At 44.9% G+C, this 21,913-nt stretch overlaps 1 protein-coding gene across 7 annotated transcripts in view; it reads left to right on the forward strand.

Annotated features, from left to right (window-relative positions):
* The window catches only part of ZNF592 (zinc finger protein 592), a 42,715-nt gene extending 20,815 nt beyond the window's left edge, over window positions 1–21,900 (forward strand). For 5 of the 7 annotated variants that reach the window (XM_074880887.1, XM_074880888.1, XM_074880889.1 and 2 more), the window contains exons 4-10: window positions 4,470–4,648; window positions 9,238–9,414; window positions 10,201–10,360; window positions 13,180–13,458; window positions 14,865–14,977; window positions 18,492–18,627; window positions 19,957–21,900. In XM_074880887.1, the coding sequence (XP_074736988.1) occupies window positions 4,470–4,648; window positions 9,238–9,414; window positions 10,201–10,360; window positions 13,180–13,458; window positions 14,865–14,977; window positions 18,492–18,627; window positions 19,957–20,466 (1,554 nt within the window). In that variant the 3' untranslated portion in view covers window positions 20,467–21,900. Of the gene's footprint in view, window positions 1–4,469; window positions 4,649–9,237; window positions 9,415–10,200; window positions 10,361–13,179; window positions 13,459–14,864; window positions 14,978–15,081; window positions 15,279–18,491; window positions 18,628–19,956 lie in introns of those variants that run through there. The other 2 variants (XM_074880891.1, XM_074880892.1) reach the window with 2 other exon arrangements.
* Window positions 21,901–21,913: the final 13 nt, after the last annotated feature.

The following is a 21,913-nucleotide window of genomic DNA, read 5'->3' on the forward strand; positions in this document are numbered from 1 at the left end:
TAGAGATCGTTAGGCTTATGAATTTTTTTCACTTTCATAGCCCTGATCCCACGGCTTAGGGTGGGTGCAGCCCCATGTTTTTATCTGAAGCTACATAATGATCATATCAAGGCAGACTCTTGTAGTCTGGGGGTGTCTCTCAAATAAACATGAACTTTATCAACATCTCCATAACAGCAAAGAAACTCTAAACCCAATGTAAAGTTTCTTTGCTTGTGCTGAAGCCAGTTCCCTTTCCCCTTGCACATTGTGAGTAAGTGAAAGCGAAGAGTTTTGTGTCCCGAGTTAATCTTTCTGTGGTGCATTGGTGGGGATTGTGCCCTTGCTGCTCTCAGGATTTATCTGAGCAAGAAAATTGGCCACAGGAATTTTGCAGTGATGCTTGCATGTGAGAAGATGGGAGCTTGCTCTGACTCTCTGTTTTGGGTTGCTTTGCACTGCTGGTGGTTAGAAGAAAACATGCTCGTGAACGGATCAAATCTGACGCCAAGCTGTGGAGTCAATCCTGTCAGTGAAACAGAAAGGTTAATGGTGCTGCCTCTACACAGGCACTTCCCAGAGCAAAACTGTGTGTTAACTATAAATTTCCTGATTTGCAAACACCTCTGTGGCCACAGGGTTGGGTTTAATAGACGAACTTTTTTTGGAGCGGTATGTTTTTTCAACCTTCACTCTACTTCAGCGAGTATTTAAATTTTTTTTCCCCTTCTGAAGAAGCTAATAAGTAAAAATGGGAATAAAATCAAGTATTCTGAAGTGGCTGAGCTTCTGAGCATTTGTGTGTGTGTGAATGTGACTTCTGGAAGAAGAGCCCAAATGAAATGTGGCAGGCAAACTGGAATTAAAGAAAACTTGTAATAAATAACTCTTGATTAAAGTGTAGGTTATGGGAGTATATGAAAAACACAGACATTACACAACTCAAAATCATATCCTGGTAACATGCTTTAGAAATAACTAATGAATGTCTCAAACTGCTGCCAGACTTCTTTGAAAAGTCATGGAAAACTAGGAGAGAGATAAAAATGTGACATCTGGAACCAAGTTACAATTTCTCATACAGAGCAGAGGAGTTGCAAAAGAAAAAGCCGCTCCGTCTCCAAGATCAAGCCTTCGGTGGGGGAGACCACACGCGGCTGCCTGTTTGCTCCTGACAAATGCGGCGGCTCTCGGCATAACGTGGACGAGCAGCCCCTCCTGTAATACCCCTGGGCACGATTTCTGGCCTTGCATCTTCAGCAGGTGTTAAGAAAAGGATGAGCGTGAGCATAAAGATGCCAGTTATATTTTTTTACCGCCACTGAACCCTTTTCAGCTCTACTATATTCCGTGTTTGATTCAGTGGAAAAATACAACCTGCCATTTTATCACCCAGTCGCTCAGTCCTGTATTGTCTTTTTGCAGTTCCTCGTGGTCAGCCCTTATCTGTAACGTGCTGAGTTACTGGGTTACGATCATCAATCTTTGCCATTTCACTGCTTGTTTCCCTTTCCCAGATACTATTTTGAAGAGCCCAAATCCCAGCAGACCTTCTTCTGTCAAAGAACCAACTGTTTATTCCTTTCTATCCAAGCAAAAACCTTCCTCTCTTATGCTGTGTTTCCTTAAAATCCTTTAGTGAAGGGTGTCGCAAAACCATTTTGGAAATCCAGGTAGCCTGACCCATCTGCAGGTCAGATCTTCCTTATCTACACGCTGGTTGACTCCTCTGGAGAGCTCGGATGGGTTCATGAAGCAGGAAAAGAGTTGCCTTTTCCCAAGTCCAGAAGTAATGCTGGTTAAAGATGACAGTTTTCCTTATTCTTACTAATTTATCTTTGTGACTCACTGCTCTTCGTTTTGTCTGTTTACTCCCTGACTTCTTGACTCTTCCCACAAGACAATCTGAACTCAGAGACTTGGGCTGTGTTTTTGTCCCCTCCCTGCAGAGCGTGGTGGGAATCCTTCCAGCTTCTTCCCTGGCATCTGCAGACGCAATAAATTCATTTAGCCTTATCCTCGCCGAGTCTTGCTTTTTATTCCCATATTGTGTGTACGCGCTCTTTGGCAGGCTTCCTGCTCTTGTGGAGCCTGAAGAAGATAACCACTAGTTTTGATGCTTCTTGCTAGCTGTCCCCCAAACTTTTCCGGCTGATCTTAGCATTTTTGGACCCTGCTGAGCCAAAAAGAGGAAGGTGATGGGAGCTCACTGCTCCTCTGCTGTAGCCTGCACATCCCCAGGCAGTAGTGCCCAGGCATGGAGCCCATTAAATATCGGGTGATTTTGTCATGTTTTAGATCCAGCACAAGCGCACACAGCAGTGAAAATTCAGGTTTTTAACATGTGCTGATTGCCAGGGTGCCTTTGGGGGCAGTGGGTATGGCGTGCTGGGGAGGAAGAGGTCAGCCCCAAACTGCCTCTTTGCAGACTTAAAATCAAAACTAAATTGGCTTTGACAAGATAGGATCTGGAGAGAAAATGTTTCTCACTAAGCTGTGAGGGCAAAGGTGCTTTCAACTTGTGGTTGTGCTGAGTCTGCCTTAAATACTAGGTGGGATCAAAGCGAGAGGAGTCCTATTTGAACAATGCCAAGAAGTTAAAACTTCCCATTGCAAATCGAAACCCGGTTAGAGAAAAATGCCATAAAACACAATAAAACTGTCCTGAACATTAATTTCTTCTTGCAGGTCTTATTTGGAGATTTGAGAGAGCTTTGGAGAATTTAAGGTCCAGCTCAGCTCCTTGGAGAGAGTCCTGGGGGCTTTTCTATTTCCCATTCCCATTTCTATTTCACGGCTCAGACCATGGCTCATTAGCGCTGTTTTTCTTGGCTGAAATTAGGGGGCTTCTCCAGCATTTGGGGAAGGGCTGGAATACTCTTGAGGTTATTTGAATTGCATTTGGGTGCATACATGGGGGTCCTAAAATGCAGTTTTTTTCACCCGTTTCTCTCTTTTCTGGGGAAACCTTTTCTCCTCTAAACTTAAGCTGCAAAATATCTCAGATCATGTGTCCGAGGCTTTTGACGTGTTTGGCAATTTCTGCGTTTTCCTCCTTCGAGAGCCTAATTTTTTTATTCCCCTCTCCCCACATGAACCTTTTCAGGTTTGACATAGCTTTGCATGTTATTATAAATGATGCTTTCTATTACCTCCAGTGGTTTTGACAGTTCCCTGATGGATGTTATGTAGTAGAGCATCACAGAGATACTTCATGAAATAGCAATGATACAGAAAATGGAGTTGGCCCTTAATTTTTTTTTTTTTTTTTTTGGTCAGATTTAGAGGCTTCTGTCCTGGGTTTCTACCCTGGTTGCCAGCAGTGAAGTCTGCAGGACTAGGTTTGGTCCATCTGTGTGGGCACATGCTGTCTTAAAAGCTTTGTTTGACTATGTAGATGCACCCTCTGGTACAACCTCTGACCATCTTGTGAGCCCGGTAACCTTCTTTAACCCTAGTGGAAGAAATGAAGTAGTTAAACTACCTGATTTGATAATCCATAATTGTCTGCTTGCTTTAGTTCATTGTTAAGATAGAGTTTGGAGCAGAGGAGTAATTTTGCATGGGTTTATTAATGACAGAAGAGAGTTTGAGCCCTCAGAGGGCTCAAGGCTGGAGGGCTCATATCTACTCCAGCTCTACTCCTTCTTAGGTTTCAAGCAATTTGCATCCTACAAAGGATGAGTAGTTGCTCCTGGGCTTTGAAGGAATACAGAAGAGTCGGGACACCTGTGAAAGGGAGCAGAAGTTTGACAGCTGCTGAAACTGGGACAATACGTCCACATAAAAAACTTTACATGTCAAGTAAATGATGCTTCTGCAAAGCAGTATTGAGAGTGAGTGTGGCCCTTGTAAGGGTAGGGAAGAGAAATGCATTTCATAAAGAGTACAGAAACAGGGAGGGAAAGAGTCTTTGCCTAATTTCTAGTTATCAAGGAGTTTCTGTAAGGGTGTCATAGCACACGTGGTTTGTGGTTTTTGAAAGTTCAGATTTCATCTGGTCCAAAGAAATTTTGCAAGAGACACAACTATGGCTTTGGTGGGGAAGGACTGTACTGTGTTCAGCAGTAAGGGTTTCGAGTCGGGTTGTAACGGAGTTTTTCCTGCTTTTTTGGGGTGATTTTGGTGCAGGGTGGGGCCTCTCTGAGAAAAGTGCTTTCCTTCTCAAGTGCCTTAATGTGAAAATGAAAGCACTGACCAAAGAGAACATCTTCAGAGGTAAGAGATGAAAGATTTTAGGGTGAAAAAAAGAAATAAACCACATAGGACATGGTTTAAGAATGGATACTGTCCTTGGGGATTATGGAAGTTGTTAGGGTTGTTGTGGAAAAAGATGATAAGGAGGTTAGCTGAAGAGCTTCGTAGAGTTAATGGTAATACTGGAGAAATGTGCTGGGGCTTTCTCTAAACCTGAAAGTTTTCTAGGGAGAATTAGGGGGGGAAGAAAGCAAACAAAGAATAAGTAATTAACGTAACCTTTCTTTCATCAGACGTGTCAAGTGTGCCAGATGATGCTGCCCAACCAGTGCAGCTACTGTGCTCACCAGAGGATCCACGCTCACAAGTCTCCCTACTGCTGTCCAGAGTGCGGAGCTGTCTGCCGCTCTGCCTATTTCCAAACTCACGTCAAGGAGAACTGCCTGCATTACTCCCGCAAAGTTGGCTTCAGGTTTGTGCAGGGTCTGTGCCGAGATGGCGAGGATGGTAACCCCATGGCCGGTGTGGCCGAGGCAGGGAAACTGGGATTTAGATCTTTGGAAATGCGTCTGCCTTACAGCAGAAACGAAAGAGGATGTAGCCCGGGCCTGGCGTGGTTTTCTGCATGACAAAACACATTTGAAATGGGGAATTACTAAATGGATTTAAGAGGAGGTTTCTGAGAGCAGAAATGATTTTGAGGCAGCTTTAAGCTGAAGGACACTTGTGTTGAATTCAAGTTGCAAACAGGCATCTCTGGATTGATATTTACAGCAAATGGATTGCAGATCTTAATCTTCCAAATCTCTTTAAGGTTTGAACTTATATTTATGTCAGTTATAATGGACTGGGGGATGTGTGCCATCGTGAGACGCTCATAGATTATTTTCTTGTATGCCCCTACAACTCTCCAAACACTTCTCGTGAACTGAGACAGATGCAGAAAGGCTCCCAAGGTTCTGGATGTGGTGGTGTGTATGTGCATGCCTTGTCTTTTCTCCAACCAAACTGATTGCTTTAATAAAAGACATTGTTTTCCCTACAAGCCTTTCCTCCTTGGCATGTTTAGATCACCTCAGCTGCGGCACAGCCCTTAAGGCACGGATGATTTGCTTGGGAGATGAGAATAGGTGACTTCTTATGATTCCTTAAAGTTATGTTTTTTTCTCCAATTGATACTTTGAAATTTAAAATGAATAGGGCAGTTTCTGCTCTTGGAGCTGTTCTTTTAAGATGTCTGCAAATTCAGGAAGCCTCCACTGTGTGGTTTGTTCTGAAATCACACTTAGGTTTTCAAGGGCTTTTTCTTTCAACCATGAAGACAAGAGACACATAACAAACCAATTCTGAATTTAATTATATACAGATAAGGTTTTTTTATGTGGGATCTGATTTGAGGGAGCACAGCCCACAACAAAGAATTAATTCCGTTGCAAATTAAATGGCTGTGATACTCAGGCTGTTTGAAAATGAGTTCATGTGAGAGAAGGAGGAAAGCTGCTAAAAAAATATTTTCCCTGAGACGGAAAAACGGGAATGGAGTAGATGTCAGAAAACTAACCACGGGTTTGGTGCAGTTCTTTGGACTTCACTGGCACCTGAGAATCCCAAATGCAGCAGAACTTCATCACGCAGAGCCGCTTGTGCAGCATCCCCATCCTCATCGATTCCTTGATCAATAACGTGTCACAGGGTTACGCTGGCCTGAGCTGCGTTATATAGGAAGCTCAGTCTTTTAGCAGTGATCCAGTGCAAGTCCTTTCTCCTCTGTCTCCAACTGATGGGCTCACAGTGTACAACGGAGCTTGGTCCTGACTCTTTAAGTGTATGACCTGGCATTTTTTAAAAACATTATTCGTTCCAGATGTATTACAGTAATATCTTTATGATGCCTTAATCCTTGTCAGCAACGAGAGCTTCCATCCGTCTACAGATGTCATTAGCAAGTATCTGCTTTCCGTGCCAGGGGCATTAATGAAGATCTAAACCAAGACAGAGCTCAAGAATGATACGTACGGATTTTTTAGCTTTACCTGGCTTCTCTAGAAGCTAAATTTCTTTAACTTCTCCTCTAAATGGCATCTGCTCAAGCTCATCTGTGAAAACTGAGTCCACCAGACAGGTGAACTTCTGGCTGCGCTATCCTTGTTATCCTGCCTGGCTCTGCTGTGGGGTTGATGCCATTGGCATTGTTGAAAACAGAAGAAAAAAATCTTAGTTGCAGAACTGTATCTAGATAATCCATGGCATCTGCCCTGTGGTCACGTAGCGACTTTACTTCTTTTCTTTCACTTTTGTTACTTGCAGAGCTGAAAAGCTGACGAGTTCTTTTAAATCCTTCCCAGGATCAGCTTGACTTGCTGCTTCTCACTATATCCCTGTTTTTCTTGAATTTCTGATGCACAACTTTGGTTTTGTTTTTGTGACCAGTCCTTATCCTGTCTCCTTTTCTGGTAATACCCCAGCACATTCAATTAAGTTTGGAGTAAGATTGTTTTATTTGGGTTTTAGTCACGGCTAGTGGTTGCACTGAAAATGAGAAAGGTCTTCTGTAGTTAAAAATGAAAATCAACAGGCCTGTCCTAAAGGCTCCTTTCCACTTGGCTCCAAGTGTCACCTCCCCACCTTTTCCAAGCACCTTCCAGCTGTTCTCACTGATTTAGGACTTGTTTTCCTGCTCAGTGCCATCTGGAGAGTTGAGAGGCTGGAAGGTGAAGGCACAGGAAGCGTTCAGAGGGTTAAGGCAACATCTTCTAGCTTTATCTTCTCTCACAGGATGCTTTCCAAGACTTTTACGCCACCCCTCCTTGCCCTGAGGCTATCCAAGAGTCTTCTCTTGTAAGTTATTCCCCCATGCTGGGGAGATGATAGCAGAATTTACAATTTGCAGAAATTACGTGGCAGTGCTCTGACATCTTCCATCCACTTTGTTCTGCTAATTAGTTTACTTTATCAAGCTTTGTCCTTCTGGCACTGGGATTCTTGATTACAAAGTGTCTGTTGTTTAAACTTCCATTTACTGTAAATTAAATAAACTTGTGATCATTTGACCCTGAGTTACTACTTAGTTCATCCCTAATTCTAAATGAAGTACTTACCAAAACCGAGTGTAATGCAGAACCACCCCTTGTTAGCCCAGGGAGTGTTTGTGGAAGAAGCCCATCAGATATTCCTGGATGTCCCAGCCAGATCTTACTGTCAGGATTAGCATTTGTTCTTCCATTTATACTCGGGGAATGTATTCTTCCATAATAACACAGTTCCTGGTGTTACTATTCTAGAAGGTCTCTCTCCCTTTCTCACGTGAATGAGGATCAGGCAGAGCTACCCAAGCAGAATGTTTTCATGCTTCCCCAAAGATGACGCCAGCTGTTGTCACTGCTTCCCTCTCTAAATTTAAGAAAACAGCATTTCTGTGTATATTCTGAGGAGAGAGGGTTTGGCTCCTTTGGGCTGGCTTCTGTCTAATGATCTTTTGAAGTGTAACTTCAAAGCGTGGGCTTGTTTCCTAAACGCTGTTGGGAGGCTCGTTTGGAGGGGAGGATAATCTAGTGGCTTGTTTGTTTTTGATACGGGTTTGGAGCTCTTCCAGTTGCTCGATAGCTGGGGTCCATCTGCGACGGCAGAGCCCGTGCCGCAGCGCTGCCAAACGCACAAACCCTAATAGCACCGCAGGCCAACGGCAGATACCACAATGAAGGAAAAAATATATTTATAAGGCAGCTTAACTCCAGGCTCGCTGGCAGAAGTTATCCCTTGTATCTCCCTCATCCTACTAGCACAAGCGTTGGCCCCCTGGACAACCCAGCTGAGCTCCTCCACTGTAACAGTCCGTACGGGCAGCGCTGGCTTAAGCGGAGATCTGCCGTTAGTCATTTTGATTGAATCTTCTTAGGAGAGGCTATTCTGGTCCCGGATCAGCACAGGTGCTCCTGTGGGGATGGTAACCCCATGGCCGGTGTGGCCGAGGCAGGCGAGGGCAGGTGCCTGCGTCCTCACGTGCCCTCGTAGTGTCGGTGTGCGGCTGCTCTTGGAGCACAGCAGGCGGGTGGGTTCTCGGGAGAAGTATTAAAGTTAAATATAGAAGGCTGCCAGTTGTTGCCATCGTGGGGGAGTATCGGGCAAGGCGTATCACAAGTGTGTGTTAGGAGGAGGGGCAGGCTGGGACTGACGGAGGGATCCTGGCTCTCCCCCTGGCCCCAGCTCTATGTTTTCAGCTGCCGAGAAGAATCCTTTGACTCCATGTGCAACCTCTGCTTCTTTCTCTCTCTCCTCCTGGAGCATCCACCCGGCTCCCAGACAAGCACTTCCCAGGCAACACCTGTGTCTTAATGATTTTAATGAGCTTAATCAGTTCCTTGGGTGTTTCTGTTGCTGTTTTCAGTATCTTTGCTGTTGCTGTCATTATTTTCTAGTGCTTAGTGGAGTATAAGAAGCAGTTGTATAGGGTTACTGAAGATCTCCTAGCTGAATATTCTTTTTATTTTGTATTGGGGACTAACTGGTATTTATGCTGCTTATTGCTACCTAGACATCTCCTCAGATACTTTTACTTTAGTTCTTCACTTGTTCCTGTGGTGGAATTGGCTTTCACAGATGCAGGGCTGGCATTTTGCTGAACCACATCTTCCTTTATTCTTTCTCTGTTGTTTTAGTCTCTGAAAGCCTCTTTTATAGATCTTGTGTGCTTGTTGCCAACATCTGCCCAGAGAGGTTGTGGCTGCCCCCTCCCTGTAAGGGTTCAAGGCCAGGTTGGACGGGGCTTTGGGCAACCTGGGCTAGTGGAAGGTGGCCCTGCCCATGGCAGGGGATTGGAGCTGGATGATCTTTAAGGTCCCCTCCAACACAAACCATTCTGTGATTTGTTGATTCTGTGCAGTTGTGAGAACTGCCCAGCTTGTGAATTCCTGTATCATATTCCTCCTTGACTCTTCCATGTTGCTCCTGAAGAGACTAAATGAGGACCTGCGGTAGCGTGGTGCTTGCCTCCATCTGCGCCGCTTTGCGCGTGTGTTGGAAGCAACGCTGTGGCTGTAACTCGGCTCTTTGTGCACCCCCCAGGTGCATCCATTGTGGAGTTGTCTTCATGACCCTCGCCATGCTCAAAGTGCACGTCCACGAGAAACACTGCGAAGTCTTCCACAAGTGTTCTTTTTGCCCAATGGCCTTCAAGTCGGCCGACAGCACCACGGCTCACATGACCAGCCAGCACCCAGCAGAGTCTCACAAGACTACTCAGTAAGTATTTTGGGTTTATCTCTTCTTCTCCTTCGCAGGGTAGCTCCAGGATTCCCCCTTTCCCTCCCAATTTTTTTGTGGTTTTGGTTTCTGTCCTCGTATGAGAAGATCTGCTGGCAGGGGTCTGTTCCTAGCCGCAGCGTGTTCTCCTTGGTATGAACACAGTCTCCTGGGTAGGAGGAGAGGAGTTTGGGCAGGGAAGAGCTGAACATCCATGAAAGGAACTTAATTGTTGCCTCTTTGTCCGGCAGGACCCACAGTGGCACCTCTTGGTAGATGGCTTCAGGGCCACTGCTGCCTCTGGAACTCAAAAGGAAGAGGAGAGTTACACCATGCAGCATTGCCCCCAAAAATCACTAGAGAGACACCTCCTGTTTTTTCAACTCTGTAGCTTTCCCCTCCAAGACTTGAGCTAGTGCTGAAAATGTGTGCTTTAAGGGAGGAACTATGGAAGGTGGGATTGAAAGTAATGTGTAGCTAGCTAGTATACTTCGAGTTTGTTCCCATCTGTCTGCACTTACCGACACACATGCGTAGGTAGTTATGCATACGCACAGAAGTAAACTTATTTTTAGAAAGCTGTGGTATGTGCCTGAGGCATTTTGTTGTTCTTCCCAGTTGAGTTAATGGTCAGTTGTCCGCGTGGGTGTGTGTTGACAATGCACTGAGAGGGTAGCCCTCCTCGGAAGCCCATCCCTTTCTGAAGTTGCTGAGATAATTTTTTCCACTGTCTTCTTAAGATAACTAATCAAGAGACACTGAGTTTACTTTTTTAAATTGTTCCAGGGTGATCTACAAATGCTCTTGCGAGACGGTCTTTAACAAGAAGAAGCTGCTCCAAGAGCACTTCCAGCAGAACACCAACAAGTTGTTAGTGGGAGTGTTTAAGTGCCCACAGTGTCAGCTGGTGTATATGCAGAAGCAGCAGTTAATGCAGCACGTTAAGGTAGGTAACTCCCACCACTTACTGATACGACGTCCTGTGTTTTGAGTTCATCGAAAGTTTACATCAACTGTGTGAGGAAATTGGTTGAAGAAGTGGAAAGTTCTTGAGGAATGTATTAGCAGAAAAGTAGACTACAATGATTTACAGTATTATCTGGAAACATGAGTGGAGCATTTTGTGGTAGCTGGTAATAATGCAGGCAGTTACTCTCATCTATATTTAATTTAACCTGATGACAAAGGCTTGTTTTCTACAAAATCTTTCTGGGTTTTAACTGTTCTATATGAAACCCAAGGGAGTGATTAAACCAGGGTGGGAGCTTTATCTTTGGTTGGGGGACAGGGAGAAGTGTTCTCTGCTCTGTTACTCAATTTATATAACAAAAGCGGAATGTCCCTCTTTTGGGTGCTCACGTAGAGAGCTTTGGCCCCTTTGCAGCTGCCTGGGAGAGAGGCTGCATGGCATTTAACCTCCACTTGCCTGCAGAACCACACCAGATTGCAGAGGGGCGTGACAGAGACAGGAGTGATTGCCCTGGAGGTACCAGCCTTTGGGAGGTGGGGCCCCTCTCTTGGGTGTGTCCATGCTGGCACCACTCAGGCTGCTCCAGAAGAGGGTCTGAAATGGATAGTTGTGTGCAACCCCAAAACTTGGTGGAAATGGTGGTCTGGAGAGTGCTTTGAACCTGCCCTCCCTCAGTAATGCTCACGTTGCATTAAGCACTGCAATAATCTCACTGTCATTCATTGCTTACATCCATTTGATGGTGGTTTCTAGCAGGATGTGTGTGAGGACTTGCAGATCTGTTTATCCCATAAATGTGTGAGCACCTCAATTTTCTGTTGTTTTAGTCAGTGTGTTTCTATGTACAGTGTCTAACAACACTGCCACGGAAATCCTCTCAGATTTCTTGATAGCATTCTGAAGAAAGAGCTTGCAAAGTCTTATTTTCCTTTGATTAGAGAAAAAAGTGACATTTTTTTTTTAATCAGTGGCTTTATTTTGTTTATACTTACACTTAAAAAGCAAGAAGATTCATCAGCTCACTCCAAAAAGCAAAACCCATTCAAAATTACTTTTTTGCTCCCCCCCCCCATGCCTTTAACTTGCAAATCTGGAAATGCTTTGCATGCAATAATGAATTAAATTTTGAAGCCCTCCTGTGAAGTTGATGATTGCTAATCTTCCTGTATTATAGCTAGGAAAATAGAGTTGAGATTAAGGCTGGGACCTTCAAAGAGGCATTCAACCCCAATGCTAAAAGCAGGGCTTGAGTTGAGTTACACAATTTGTTGTAGCTCATTTGCAAATCCCACCCTCCAGGGACCTGCCTGCAGCAGTTTGTGCACCAGCACCCTGACATCTTTGCAACAAAACTTTTGTCTTTTAACAGCCAGGCTGTATTTGGCCATCAACAAGTCTTTGAGATGGTAATTAAAGAAGGCTCCTCTCCTATCAGATCCTGCTCCTTTATGGAATACAGAGTTTCCAGGAGGTGCTGTCTAATGTGTCCCTACATGAAAAATAAAGAAACAGTGTGCCTTATCATCTTTCTTGGCTTTCCGTTGTTAAAGCGTAAGAGTAGGAGTTAGGAGGTAGAGTAGGAGTTAGGAGGTCTGGTTCCTGTTAGTGATTCTGCAGAGAAGTCAGTTCATTTTTCTGTGCTCCTTCTTTTTCCCCCCCAGTGGTGTAATAACAGGAGAAATGGAGTAATGGATACTAATGTACTCTTTGCTCAGAAAACACTCTTGAGATTCCCAGATGGGGGAAAGGTGAACTGTTGGTGTTACCTTAAATAGCTGGCAGTGCTGTGGAGCAGCTGTCACTGCCCGGCCACTGCGTGGAAGAGCTTCTGCTGACATCAGCTGCATCAGGTGCAGAGCACACAGGCTTCTCAGATCAGACCTTGTGTTTTGAAGTTTGTTTGGTGTCTAACCCAAAGACTTCCAAAGGCCTGGGGCCTTCGTGTGTTGAAACTTTACCCGTTATTAATTACTGTGCACAATTAAACCTCTAAATTATCCTTTTGTGTGGATGAACTGTTGTTGTTCCTAGGGGAGTTTCTTGAGGTTTCTTTGGTATGTTGCTATTTTACTTGCTTTTGCTTTCCCACAGCTCTTCATTTCTGGATTATTTTCCTTATGTTCAATTTTCTTTGTTAAAATAACTTTTTGGGGGACTTTGGATTTTGGCCTGTTGAACAGCCAAAGAGCCTGGAGACGTATTCCTTGTAAGGCTGGTTTCTGGCTCTGTGCTTGCTTTTATGTGTCAGGAGCAAAGTTTTGAACCGTGAAAATGTAAATAGCAATAGACGGTGTGGAATTGAAGAAGGTAGGGCTGGAGAAACTGAGAGGTTGTCTCTTCCCATCCCTTGAGCAAAGATAAAGCAGCTTTGGAGCCCCCAAGATAATAGCAAACCTTTCATTCAGAGCTTACCAAATCTCGGTGTTTTTAGAGCTTAGGCTCTTGTAATAATGACAATTAACATTTCTCTTCCATTACATATTCCCTGTTTAACCAGAGTTCTCAGAGCTCACCCAGAATGTTAAAGAGGCAGCACCAAGGAGGTGCTGTTGTCATGCAGGAAACATAAATAAAAGCTTCATGTTTCTTGGGAAAATCTCTTGCTGGGGAAAGCACTGCAGCCAGCTTCAAGGGGAAATGGGAAGATGTGGGACCAAGCCATCAACATACTGTTTTGGGGGTGGGGAGCTTAAACTGCTTATTTAAATAATAGATGTTATTTATTTATAAATAAAGGTGTATAATACAAATTACATATAAATGTAATGTGTGATTCCATTATTATTGTTATCCAGGGTGTTCATGGAGTCCCCCAAAATCCTGAGGAGCTCTCCAACTTTCGACAGAAATCTGAGAAGGCATCAAGGAACCAGGTTCATATCCCACCAAAGGAGCTGTCGGTAGCCAACGGGACTTCCCACTCCCCTCTGCTGAGGAAGGACATGAGGGTGGAAGGACACAATCCCGAATCCAAGTCCAGACTGAGAAGAACTGGTTGGACTTGCAAGGAATGTTCACAGTGGATCCCCGATCGGGAAACCTATGTGTCCCACATGAAGAGAAGTCATGGAAGGGTAAGGACTCAGGTGAAACTCTTCGACTAGGTAACAAGATCTTTTTAGCAAAAGAGTCTGATAATCATTAATATTTGGGGCAAAAAGAAACCGAGAATCTATTTGACAGCTCACTGAGGAGTAAGCTCAGGGCCCGAACAAAAAAAAATGATGTAGCTGTTGTAAGCACACTTTCTGTCCTTGATCATACTCTACAACCTGCGTACCTCATCCTCTTTGCTGTTCCTTCTCCCCCTGCATCTAATGTCAGGCTGCTTCTTCGGCTCATCTGGGTAAGTGAATGGAAAGTCGTGTCTTCTCCAGTTGCTGGTTCAACACTCTGATCTAAACTATCTACACTCAGAATTACAGAGGGACATACAGTTCCTCTGCATGATGTACAGCATGCTTGGTAGATATCACTACATCTAACTGGGGAAGAGTAACAGACTTGCAGTGCGCAGAGCAATCGTTATAAGAACTGTAAATCTCAGTTTGGTTGGTTTCATCCAGCTCAAGCCTTGTGTTGTCTTGACCTACTTCTGTCAAGCTAATCCTTTCTCTTTGGCAGAACATAGGCCAAGATGCGTGCAGCCAGATTTCTTAGTACTTTGGCATCAGGACTTCTTGTTTGGTATAGTGAGTCACCCTTCTCGAGTCCCATGAGCAGAGGCTGTGGAAATCTGGATCATAGTCTGTGATTCCTTCTAGCTTGACTTGGGGAGTGCTGGATTGTCCTACTTGATAAGTATCAAGAGAAGAACATGGGGGCAGGGTGAGAATGCTGGAATTTCCCATTTGAATTCTATAGAAGTACGAAATTTGCCAAATATTTAAGTTCAATACATATATATATATTCATTAAACAATTCTAAGAAGATTTTAAATGGATTGCATGCAGATTATGCGAAGGACTGTAGGAAAAGGAGGAGGCTAGTTACGGGGCAGAGTTGCGTAGGGGGATGTGGATATCATACACGGATAACAAGTGGGACTCTGTGATGCTCTTTAACATCTTGCCCTTTTATTGTGCGGAATTATGAGGAGAGAGAATGGTAAGTGGACTTGTACTTCACCCTAGGGTCCTGCCTTCTTATGTGTGGCAGAAGGGGCCTTCCACTGAATTAATTCTGCAGAGGGTCCTGTAGTGAAATGAGCCCACAGAAGAAGCACCTAATGCAATTCCTATTTAAAAAAACCAAAAAACAAGCATGTGCTTTAACTAGTCCTGGTTTTTATAAGCTGGTATTAGCCAACTGTTGGTCTGAGTATGAGTGGGATCCCAAAGTCTCGGTGATCTTTATCAGTGGAAGAGGGGTTTTTTGCACCTGAGAGGTAAGGTCCAGATGAAGAGCATGGAAATGTTAGAATCCAGTCAGTGCCTTCCATCTCCCTGTTATTAAAAGATATTTCTGTTCTTCTGCTAGTCTATGAAGAGATATCCCTGTCGACAGTGTGAACGCTCATTTAATGCCTCCAACAGTCTGCGCAGACACATCCGCAATAATCACGACACAGCAAAGAAAGTTTATACTTGCTGGTACGTACTGAATGCCACTTTTCAAATTTGTTTTCAACGACAGGCTAATCCTTTGAGTTTGGAAGCCCTTTGTAATAGATCGTGTCTGCTCCTATCTACTCCAGGCTATAAGTTACTGAGGGAGAGTGAGAAGAAGAATATGTTAAACATGAGAGACTTGGTGGCTAAAATAAGTCCTTGCTTTTGACTGCACAATGCCCTTTGGAAACTTAGGGTAAGGTTTGATTTGAGATCTGCAGGTGCAAAATGAGAATTATATTGCGCACCCTTGTGGAACAGCCAATAAAATATTGGGCCAGTCTTTCGCTGCTTCGTGGTTGGTGTAATCGTGCATCGCTCTTGGGCCTTCCCCATGAAAAAATGGTACAAAAGGTGTGTAAAATCCTAATGAACCAGGGCACTTGATCTTGCCACCACTTTACACAGGCAGAACTGACTGCACAAGCCGCAGGGCAATGGAGAATTAAGCCTGCTGGATTTGCTTGGGAAGATGCACCTCAAAGTTGGAAAATGGATGAGGAGACTTCAGAGGAGCTTTGTGAATCAGCAGTGAATGAAAATCATTGCTGGTGAACATAATTCAACTGTGAATACAGTCTCAGTTCAGGACAAAGCCCAGTGCTTACAAAAGTGACTCCACAACCGCTGCGTCTCATCTGCTGTTGCAGAATAAGTTGTACACTGAGCAACCATGCAGACTTGCTTCCTGTCTCCTTCTGAGGCATCCTTCTGAAACAGAATTAAAGCACATTTGTGTTGGAAAGGAAGTTTGCAGTGATGTAGGTTGGGAGATTTTTTTTATTTAACTAAAATTTTGGTATAATGGAAGTGTTTCTGAAGCGTGTGCTGTCACTTTACTGCACTTAAGTTACTAAAAGCCTGTCTTGAAGAGTACCTCCCTCATGTACTTTATTTCCTTGGACTGCCTAGTAAGCCACAAGAGCTTTCAGTAAATGGATAAAGTATTGGCATCACCATGGGGGCCTGATAGGAATACATTCCTGATGCATTTTTCGGCCAGGACTTCTAAACTTTCCATTTCTTGTAACTGTGCTCTGTCTTGGAACCTCTGAAGATGAAATGTTGGCTCCCAGCATGTTTCATTCTGCTTGAAGTTTGTGGGTGATGGTCTTTGGAGTTACGTGATGGTCTTTGCAGTCAGGATATACCTGATTTGTATATATCTATTCTCTCTGGATCAGTTGTTTTCAAAGTGGAGTATATCAGAATCAAAATGAACATAAGGCCTAGCTGGGAAGAAGGATTTGTGTAGAAATACTTAACAACCTGGGAGGTGCCAGCCTACTGTACGCATGAGCTTGTACAGGCCCTGGAGTCCCCTTTTTCTATTACTTTTCAGAACAACACACAGTTGTGGATCCACAGTTTCACCCAAGAGTCCATCATCATGCCATGTTTACAGCAGAGAAGACAGCTAGAAATTCAAGTGAATTGTGGTTGTGTTTAATTCTCAAGCTTGTAGTTGCTCTTTTCAAAATCTGTTGATGAAGTCTTAATTGGACAGTGGTTGTGCTTTCTTTAATCATCGTAGTGGGAGACTTACTGAAATCACAGCACTCTTCAAATTAAACTTCTTCCTTGAAATATTTGTCCCGACATCTCCAACAGCTGCTCTTTGTTGGATCCAAGGCCTTCTGTTCAGTCTCCCCTTTGATCCCTCTTAGTTTGTCCAGAGTGCTGTTCCAAAAATCTCCTCCATGACTGCTTGCAAATCCTCCCATCCCTTTGAATTCCTCCTCGCCTCCGTTCTGCGCTCTGTAAGGCGTTACACGTCTGCTGCTCCTTTTCTTTTCCCTTGGTTGCTGGTATCTGTTTTCCTTCTTCCCACCAGGCAGTTTGTATCAGTCTCACCTATTACTCCCTTCAGGGGTTTTGACGCCTTAACTTCATGTCACCCTCTTCTCCTGCCTTTCCATGTGAAGCATGAGTAAAGTTTGTCATTGTCCTGACAGCTGAGTATTTTTGTGACTAGTATGCTGTCTGGTAGGTGATCCTCCCTCTGGCTTCTGACATTTCAAGCTGCAATTTCCCCTTCGCCCCCTGCCCTGCTTAGGTCTCTGCCTTCTGTTAAATCTGTAGGGAGAAACCAGTGATGGAGGACTTGCTTGAACACCCTCCTGCCAAGCTTGTCACTGGAGTAATTCAGGTTAGGAAAACATCTTTCCCTGCTCACATGAAAAGAGTTCTAAATTAGGACAAATTGCAAAGTATTCTGATGTTTTGTGTATTTTCTTTCATAATTCACTTGGTTATTGTTATGAGAACTTGCTCTTATTTTCCAAGTCTTAAGTACAAACTGTCTGGAACGCTTGATTTTCAACATGTTTATTTTTGATAAATGCCACTTAATAACCTCTCATCTTTCCTCCATGAGGGAGAAAAATTCCATCATTATTAAATATTGATTTATCATCTAAGTGGTTCCTGTTAAAAACCAGAAGTATTCAATGAGCACATCTGCATTTTCACATCATTACTGACTGTTTAATTTCCATCTAGTTACTGGAAGATCAGTAGGAATCTTCTCTCCTTTTAAAAGATGTCTTTGTTGCCCAAAGACACTTCTGTTCCTTTTTATCCCTTGCTGCCTACATTTCAACTGCAATTTGTGCATTTCAGAGAAGTCCAGTGTTACTCGCCTCATTGCTCGGGGGGATGTGTAGCTGATGGACCTTCCCTGTGTCGCGCTGGCAGGCAGCAGCAGAGTACAAAGTCAGTCTTGGGTGTCCCAGTTGCTAGCGGAGACCTCTGTGTGCCTCACCACGCTGCACGGGGTGCTGCGTGTGTCTGCAGGACCTGGTGCTTATTTCCAGTAGCCCTTAGTCATCTGGGGGGCACAGCGCCTTCACATCTCCTTTTGAAATGGCAGTACTGCTCTCTGGCAGCTCTTGATTCCTACCAAATTTTAACAGGAATGAGGCATTCACGAGCGCTTCTGCCTCGGTTATTGTTATTAAAGTTGAAATTGCAGCAGTTTTGTAAGAATTTTAAGCATGTTATGATACACGTGGTCCTGTGGATGTGATGGAACACTGGGTGCAGATCCCGGTTCTGCTGCAGGCCTCCTCGGAGTTACGCAGTCCTGAGGTCCCTCTGTGTATAGGTCTGTCTCTCATCTGAGAGTCATTTTTCTCCCATGCGTTTTCCACCTGGATTATTTATTTTGTACTTGTGTAGCATGTATCGTGCTGGGCCTGATCTCCACTAGTCCCTGTATTTATTTAGTGCTGTACTGTAAGACGTGCCCTACTTTCATTCACATTCCTGCTTACTGTGGTAAATTCTAAACTGTTCTAGATTTCTCTCTGGAGTGATGTTTTATTATTAAAACGATGATTTGCTGCATATTTTGGTAATCTAATAGTAAATTACTCCCCAGCTTCTGTCTCCAATGACACCTATTGGTTTGGCACCTAGCGAAGAGCTGTTCAGATGGAAACGGAACAGCTGGGCATTTCCTCTAATAAATTTTCTTCCTTTTTTTATTTCCAAGGTACTGCACAGATGAAAATCAGACATTTCCTCAGCCGTTCATGCTGGAGAATCACATCAGCCTTATGCACGGCATCAAAAACCCAGACTTATCCCAGATGGCCAAAGCAAAAGCTCCAGAGAGAGACACAGCAGAAGTAACCGATATATTTTCATTGAAAAATAAATGTACCTGGCGAGTAGTTGTTCACTTGGGGTGTTATGGGGTGTTCGCTGCCTTGCAGCAGTCAAGCCCTCTCGTCCCCATGGCAGATTTCCTTCCCCTCCTCTCAACTCCATCCAGTTTGCGTCTCTCTGGCAGCGTCAGGATAAGAACTGAAAGCGCAGCTGAGCTGCAGCAGCACCAGGGCAGCGTATCTTGCGTTTTTCAAGATACTCTTGAGCGTGTGGTCCCGTGTTTTACTGGCATTTTTTCAGTCTACTTTGTAACCAGGTCTAATTTAGGTTTGTTATTACCCTTGTTTTCCCCTGCCACTCTGTTCATGAGCCTGGCACATTTCTCCTCTTTCTCCCTTGTTTTTTCTGCTAGTGGCAAAAGATTCCTTTTTGGTTTTAAAATACTTCTTAGATCCACTGCCTACAAGAACTGCATTCTTCCTAAGCAGGACTGTGTAATTTTTTTCAGCAAATGTAATTGTTCAACCAATTTAATTTGGCTTGGTTTGGAGTGGAAGGTTGGCTGATGGGGCTTCTTTGCTCCATTTACTTTAAAAATAGACATAGTTTTTCCATATCACTGCAATTTATCATTCATCTGTACCCTAGCATTGAGGGATCGCAGGCAAGACTGACTCCTCTGTGTTTATGCTGTAAGGAAACCTGGGGTAACTCACAAGTGGCTGGTGGCTGCTTCCCCCAAGCAGAGCTGATGTGCCAGGGCACCCGGCTAAACGGGGTTAGATGGTGGCTTCACGTGGCTCCAGCTGGGTCTGCAAATACAAGCCTGTAAGCTGTATCCTAAATCCAGAGTGCTCAGTGTTGCTGGATAAGGAGGTAACAAAATCACATGAAGGGACATAGGCAAGTGAGCCATCCTCATGGGAGGAGAAGCACGCTGCGGGATTGTAAGACAGAGGGGATGAGTTAATGAGAGATGCCATGAAGAAAAAGCCTGAGTGGAGGGGAGAATGTTGAGAGTTAAATCTGAGATGCATTGTCTGGGCTAATGGCCATCCCCTTGTCCCTCAGCTGTCCCTGCTCTGGGGGCTCCTTCCCACACCAGCTCCACGTTTCTGCCCAGCCAACCCCTCGCAGGATGGCAGTTGAGATCCTGCATGTTGGGGCGAGGCGTTTGGGTACTGGTAGGAAAGGCAGTGCAAGAGAAGTGCCTAGGCATGGCTTTGGTTAGTTTGCATCACAATGCTGACGTGGATTCGCCCTGAGGTGTCTTCAGAGAGGTGTGTGGAATTTAGCACTTATTCTGGGCTCGAACAGTAAAGTAACTTTTTAATCTTATTTTTTTTAAGGCAAAATCTCCAAAGAGGATGGCAACGGATGAGCTGGGTCAGGCAGAGGCCGCTGCGGGTTCAGACACGCCGCCAGCCAAAAAACTGAGAGCGCACTGGAAATGCGCTAAATGCGGATTTGCGACAGACATCAGTACTGAGTTTCAGGAACACATACCTCGGCACAAGACAGACAGCTCCACCTACCAGTGCTTGTTCTGTGGCTTGTGCTACACCTCTCACATCTCTCTGAACAGACACCTCTTCATTGTTCATAAAGTAAAAGATGAGGAGGAGGAGGAAGAGGAGGAAGAGGAGGAGGAGGAAGACGAAAGGCAGAAATTACAAAGGATGAGTGAGAACGGACACGAGGGGTACAATGGTGACATGAACACTACGGCGGAAGAAGAAAACCTGAAATGCAAAGAGTGCAAAAGTGACTCAGCTCTTTGTGAACACAGTCAGACGTGTGGCATGGAGGGTCCCGGTAGCACCTCGCAGAACAATCATTCAAAGTCTCTTAAGACTTAAAAACAAAAAAACCCTTTAGGTTGGTCGGGGTTTTTTTGTTGGGGGGTTTTTACTCCAAATACAGGGTGGGGATGGGGCGAATCTTTGAAATACTCTGTTGATTTCTTGGGATGGACATTGCTTTCCGTTAACTTCTATTTGTAAGGGAAATTTAAAAAAAAAAAAACAAACCCTGCCATTGCATCCTAAGCACTAACTCTCTGCCAGACCAGAGAGGTGAAAAGGGAAAGCAGGGCGAAAATCCTCGCTGGAGCTTGTCCAACTCCTGAGGATCAAGGAGCACTTTCTGCAGCTGCAGTTTCCTTAAGATGAGCTCTCTTCCTTTGAGTGTGCACTGCCTCAGCCTCTGCCCGGAGCCCAGCCTTGCCTTCCCTGTCTTGCTTTCTTTCTCCTTCTATTTATGGCTTCTTTTTTCTCTTCCCATCCTGCCTTTGTTTTACTCATTTTAATTCATAACGCTGTCTCAGCAAAACACGCTTGTCAGGACCGTGCTGGCCGATCTGGGATCTTCTGCGTTACACGGGACGGGTTCAAGCTGTAAGTTGTGCTGATTTTTCTTTAATTGCCTGAATAACAACCTTATTTTCCAAAAGGCAATTTAATGAAATGTCTTGGACCTGAATCATCCTGTAAGAGAATTTTGTAGCTGCTGTCCTCTGGGGTGAGCACAGCTCAAAGTCACGTGCGGTGTGAGGGAGGTGCCCCTCGGGGGCTCGCTGGCTGCGCTTCCCGCCGCCGTCCCGCCTCGGTGGCTCATCCCGGCCGGGAGCTTGGGCAAGGCCGGCTGGTGGCAGGTTGGCACCATCCCCAGACGGGGAGAACGTGCCCCTGCCCGTGCACCAGCTGGAGCGGGGCCGTCGGCCGGGCGCCAGGGCTCCCTGCCCAGCTGCCTCGGCGCGGCCCGCGGAGGCGCTGGCAGGAGCGGGAACCCCCGTCCCGCCGCGGCCAGGGCTGAGCTCCTCCGCTGGCGCTGCTCCCGTCGCAGCTCGCCGTGACCCGTCGCCAGGGAGACGTTTCTTTCCGTGTAGTCATATTGACTCTCACCCTTCTCACTCGTTCCCCCATCACACATGCGCTTCGTGTAATATAATTATGTCCTATACCATTATTTTTTTTTATTCTGTTGAGCCAGAACCCTGCTCGTTATTGTTTACTATGACAATGTTTAAATAATTTAAGAACTATTTATCTTACTGCATTCGGATCGCTCACCTTCTTGTCTCGGCGTGTTTTGATACGAACAGTTTGGACTCTTTGTATTTTTTGATACGGTGTACGTTAGCCTAGGGGATGTTTTACCAGGTAGCCTACGTAGAGTTAAGGATAGCAGGGGGCACTCCCGAGCCATCACGTATCTATTTAACCCGCAGCGGCGTCTGTGCCTTGCTATGATGTTTACTTCCAAGTATTGCAAATAAAAGCATCCAAGGGGCCTGCCTGGGCGTCG

This window comes from Strix uralensis, chromosome 11, assembly GCF_047716275.1.
Source record: "Strix uralensis isolate ZFMK-TIS-50842 chromosome 11, bStrUra1, whole genome shotgun sequence".
NCBI lineage: Eukaryota > Metazoa > Chordata > Aves > Strigiformes > Strigidae > Strix > Strix uralensis.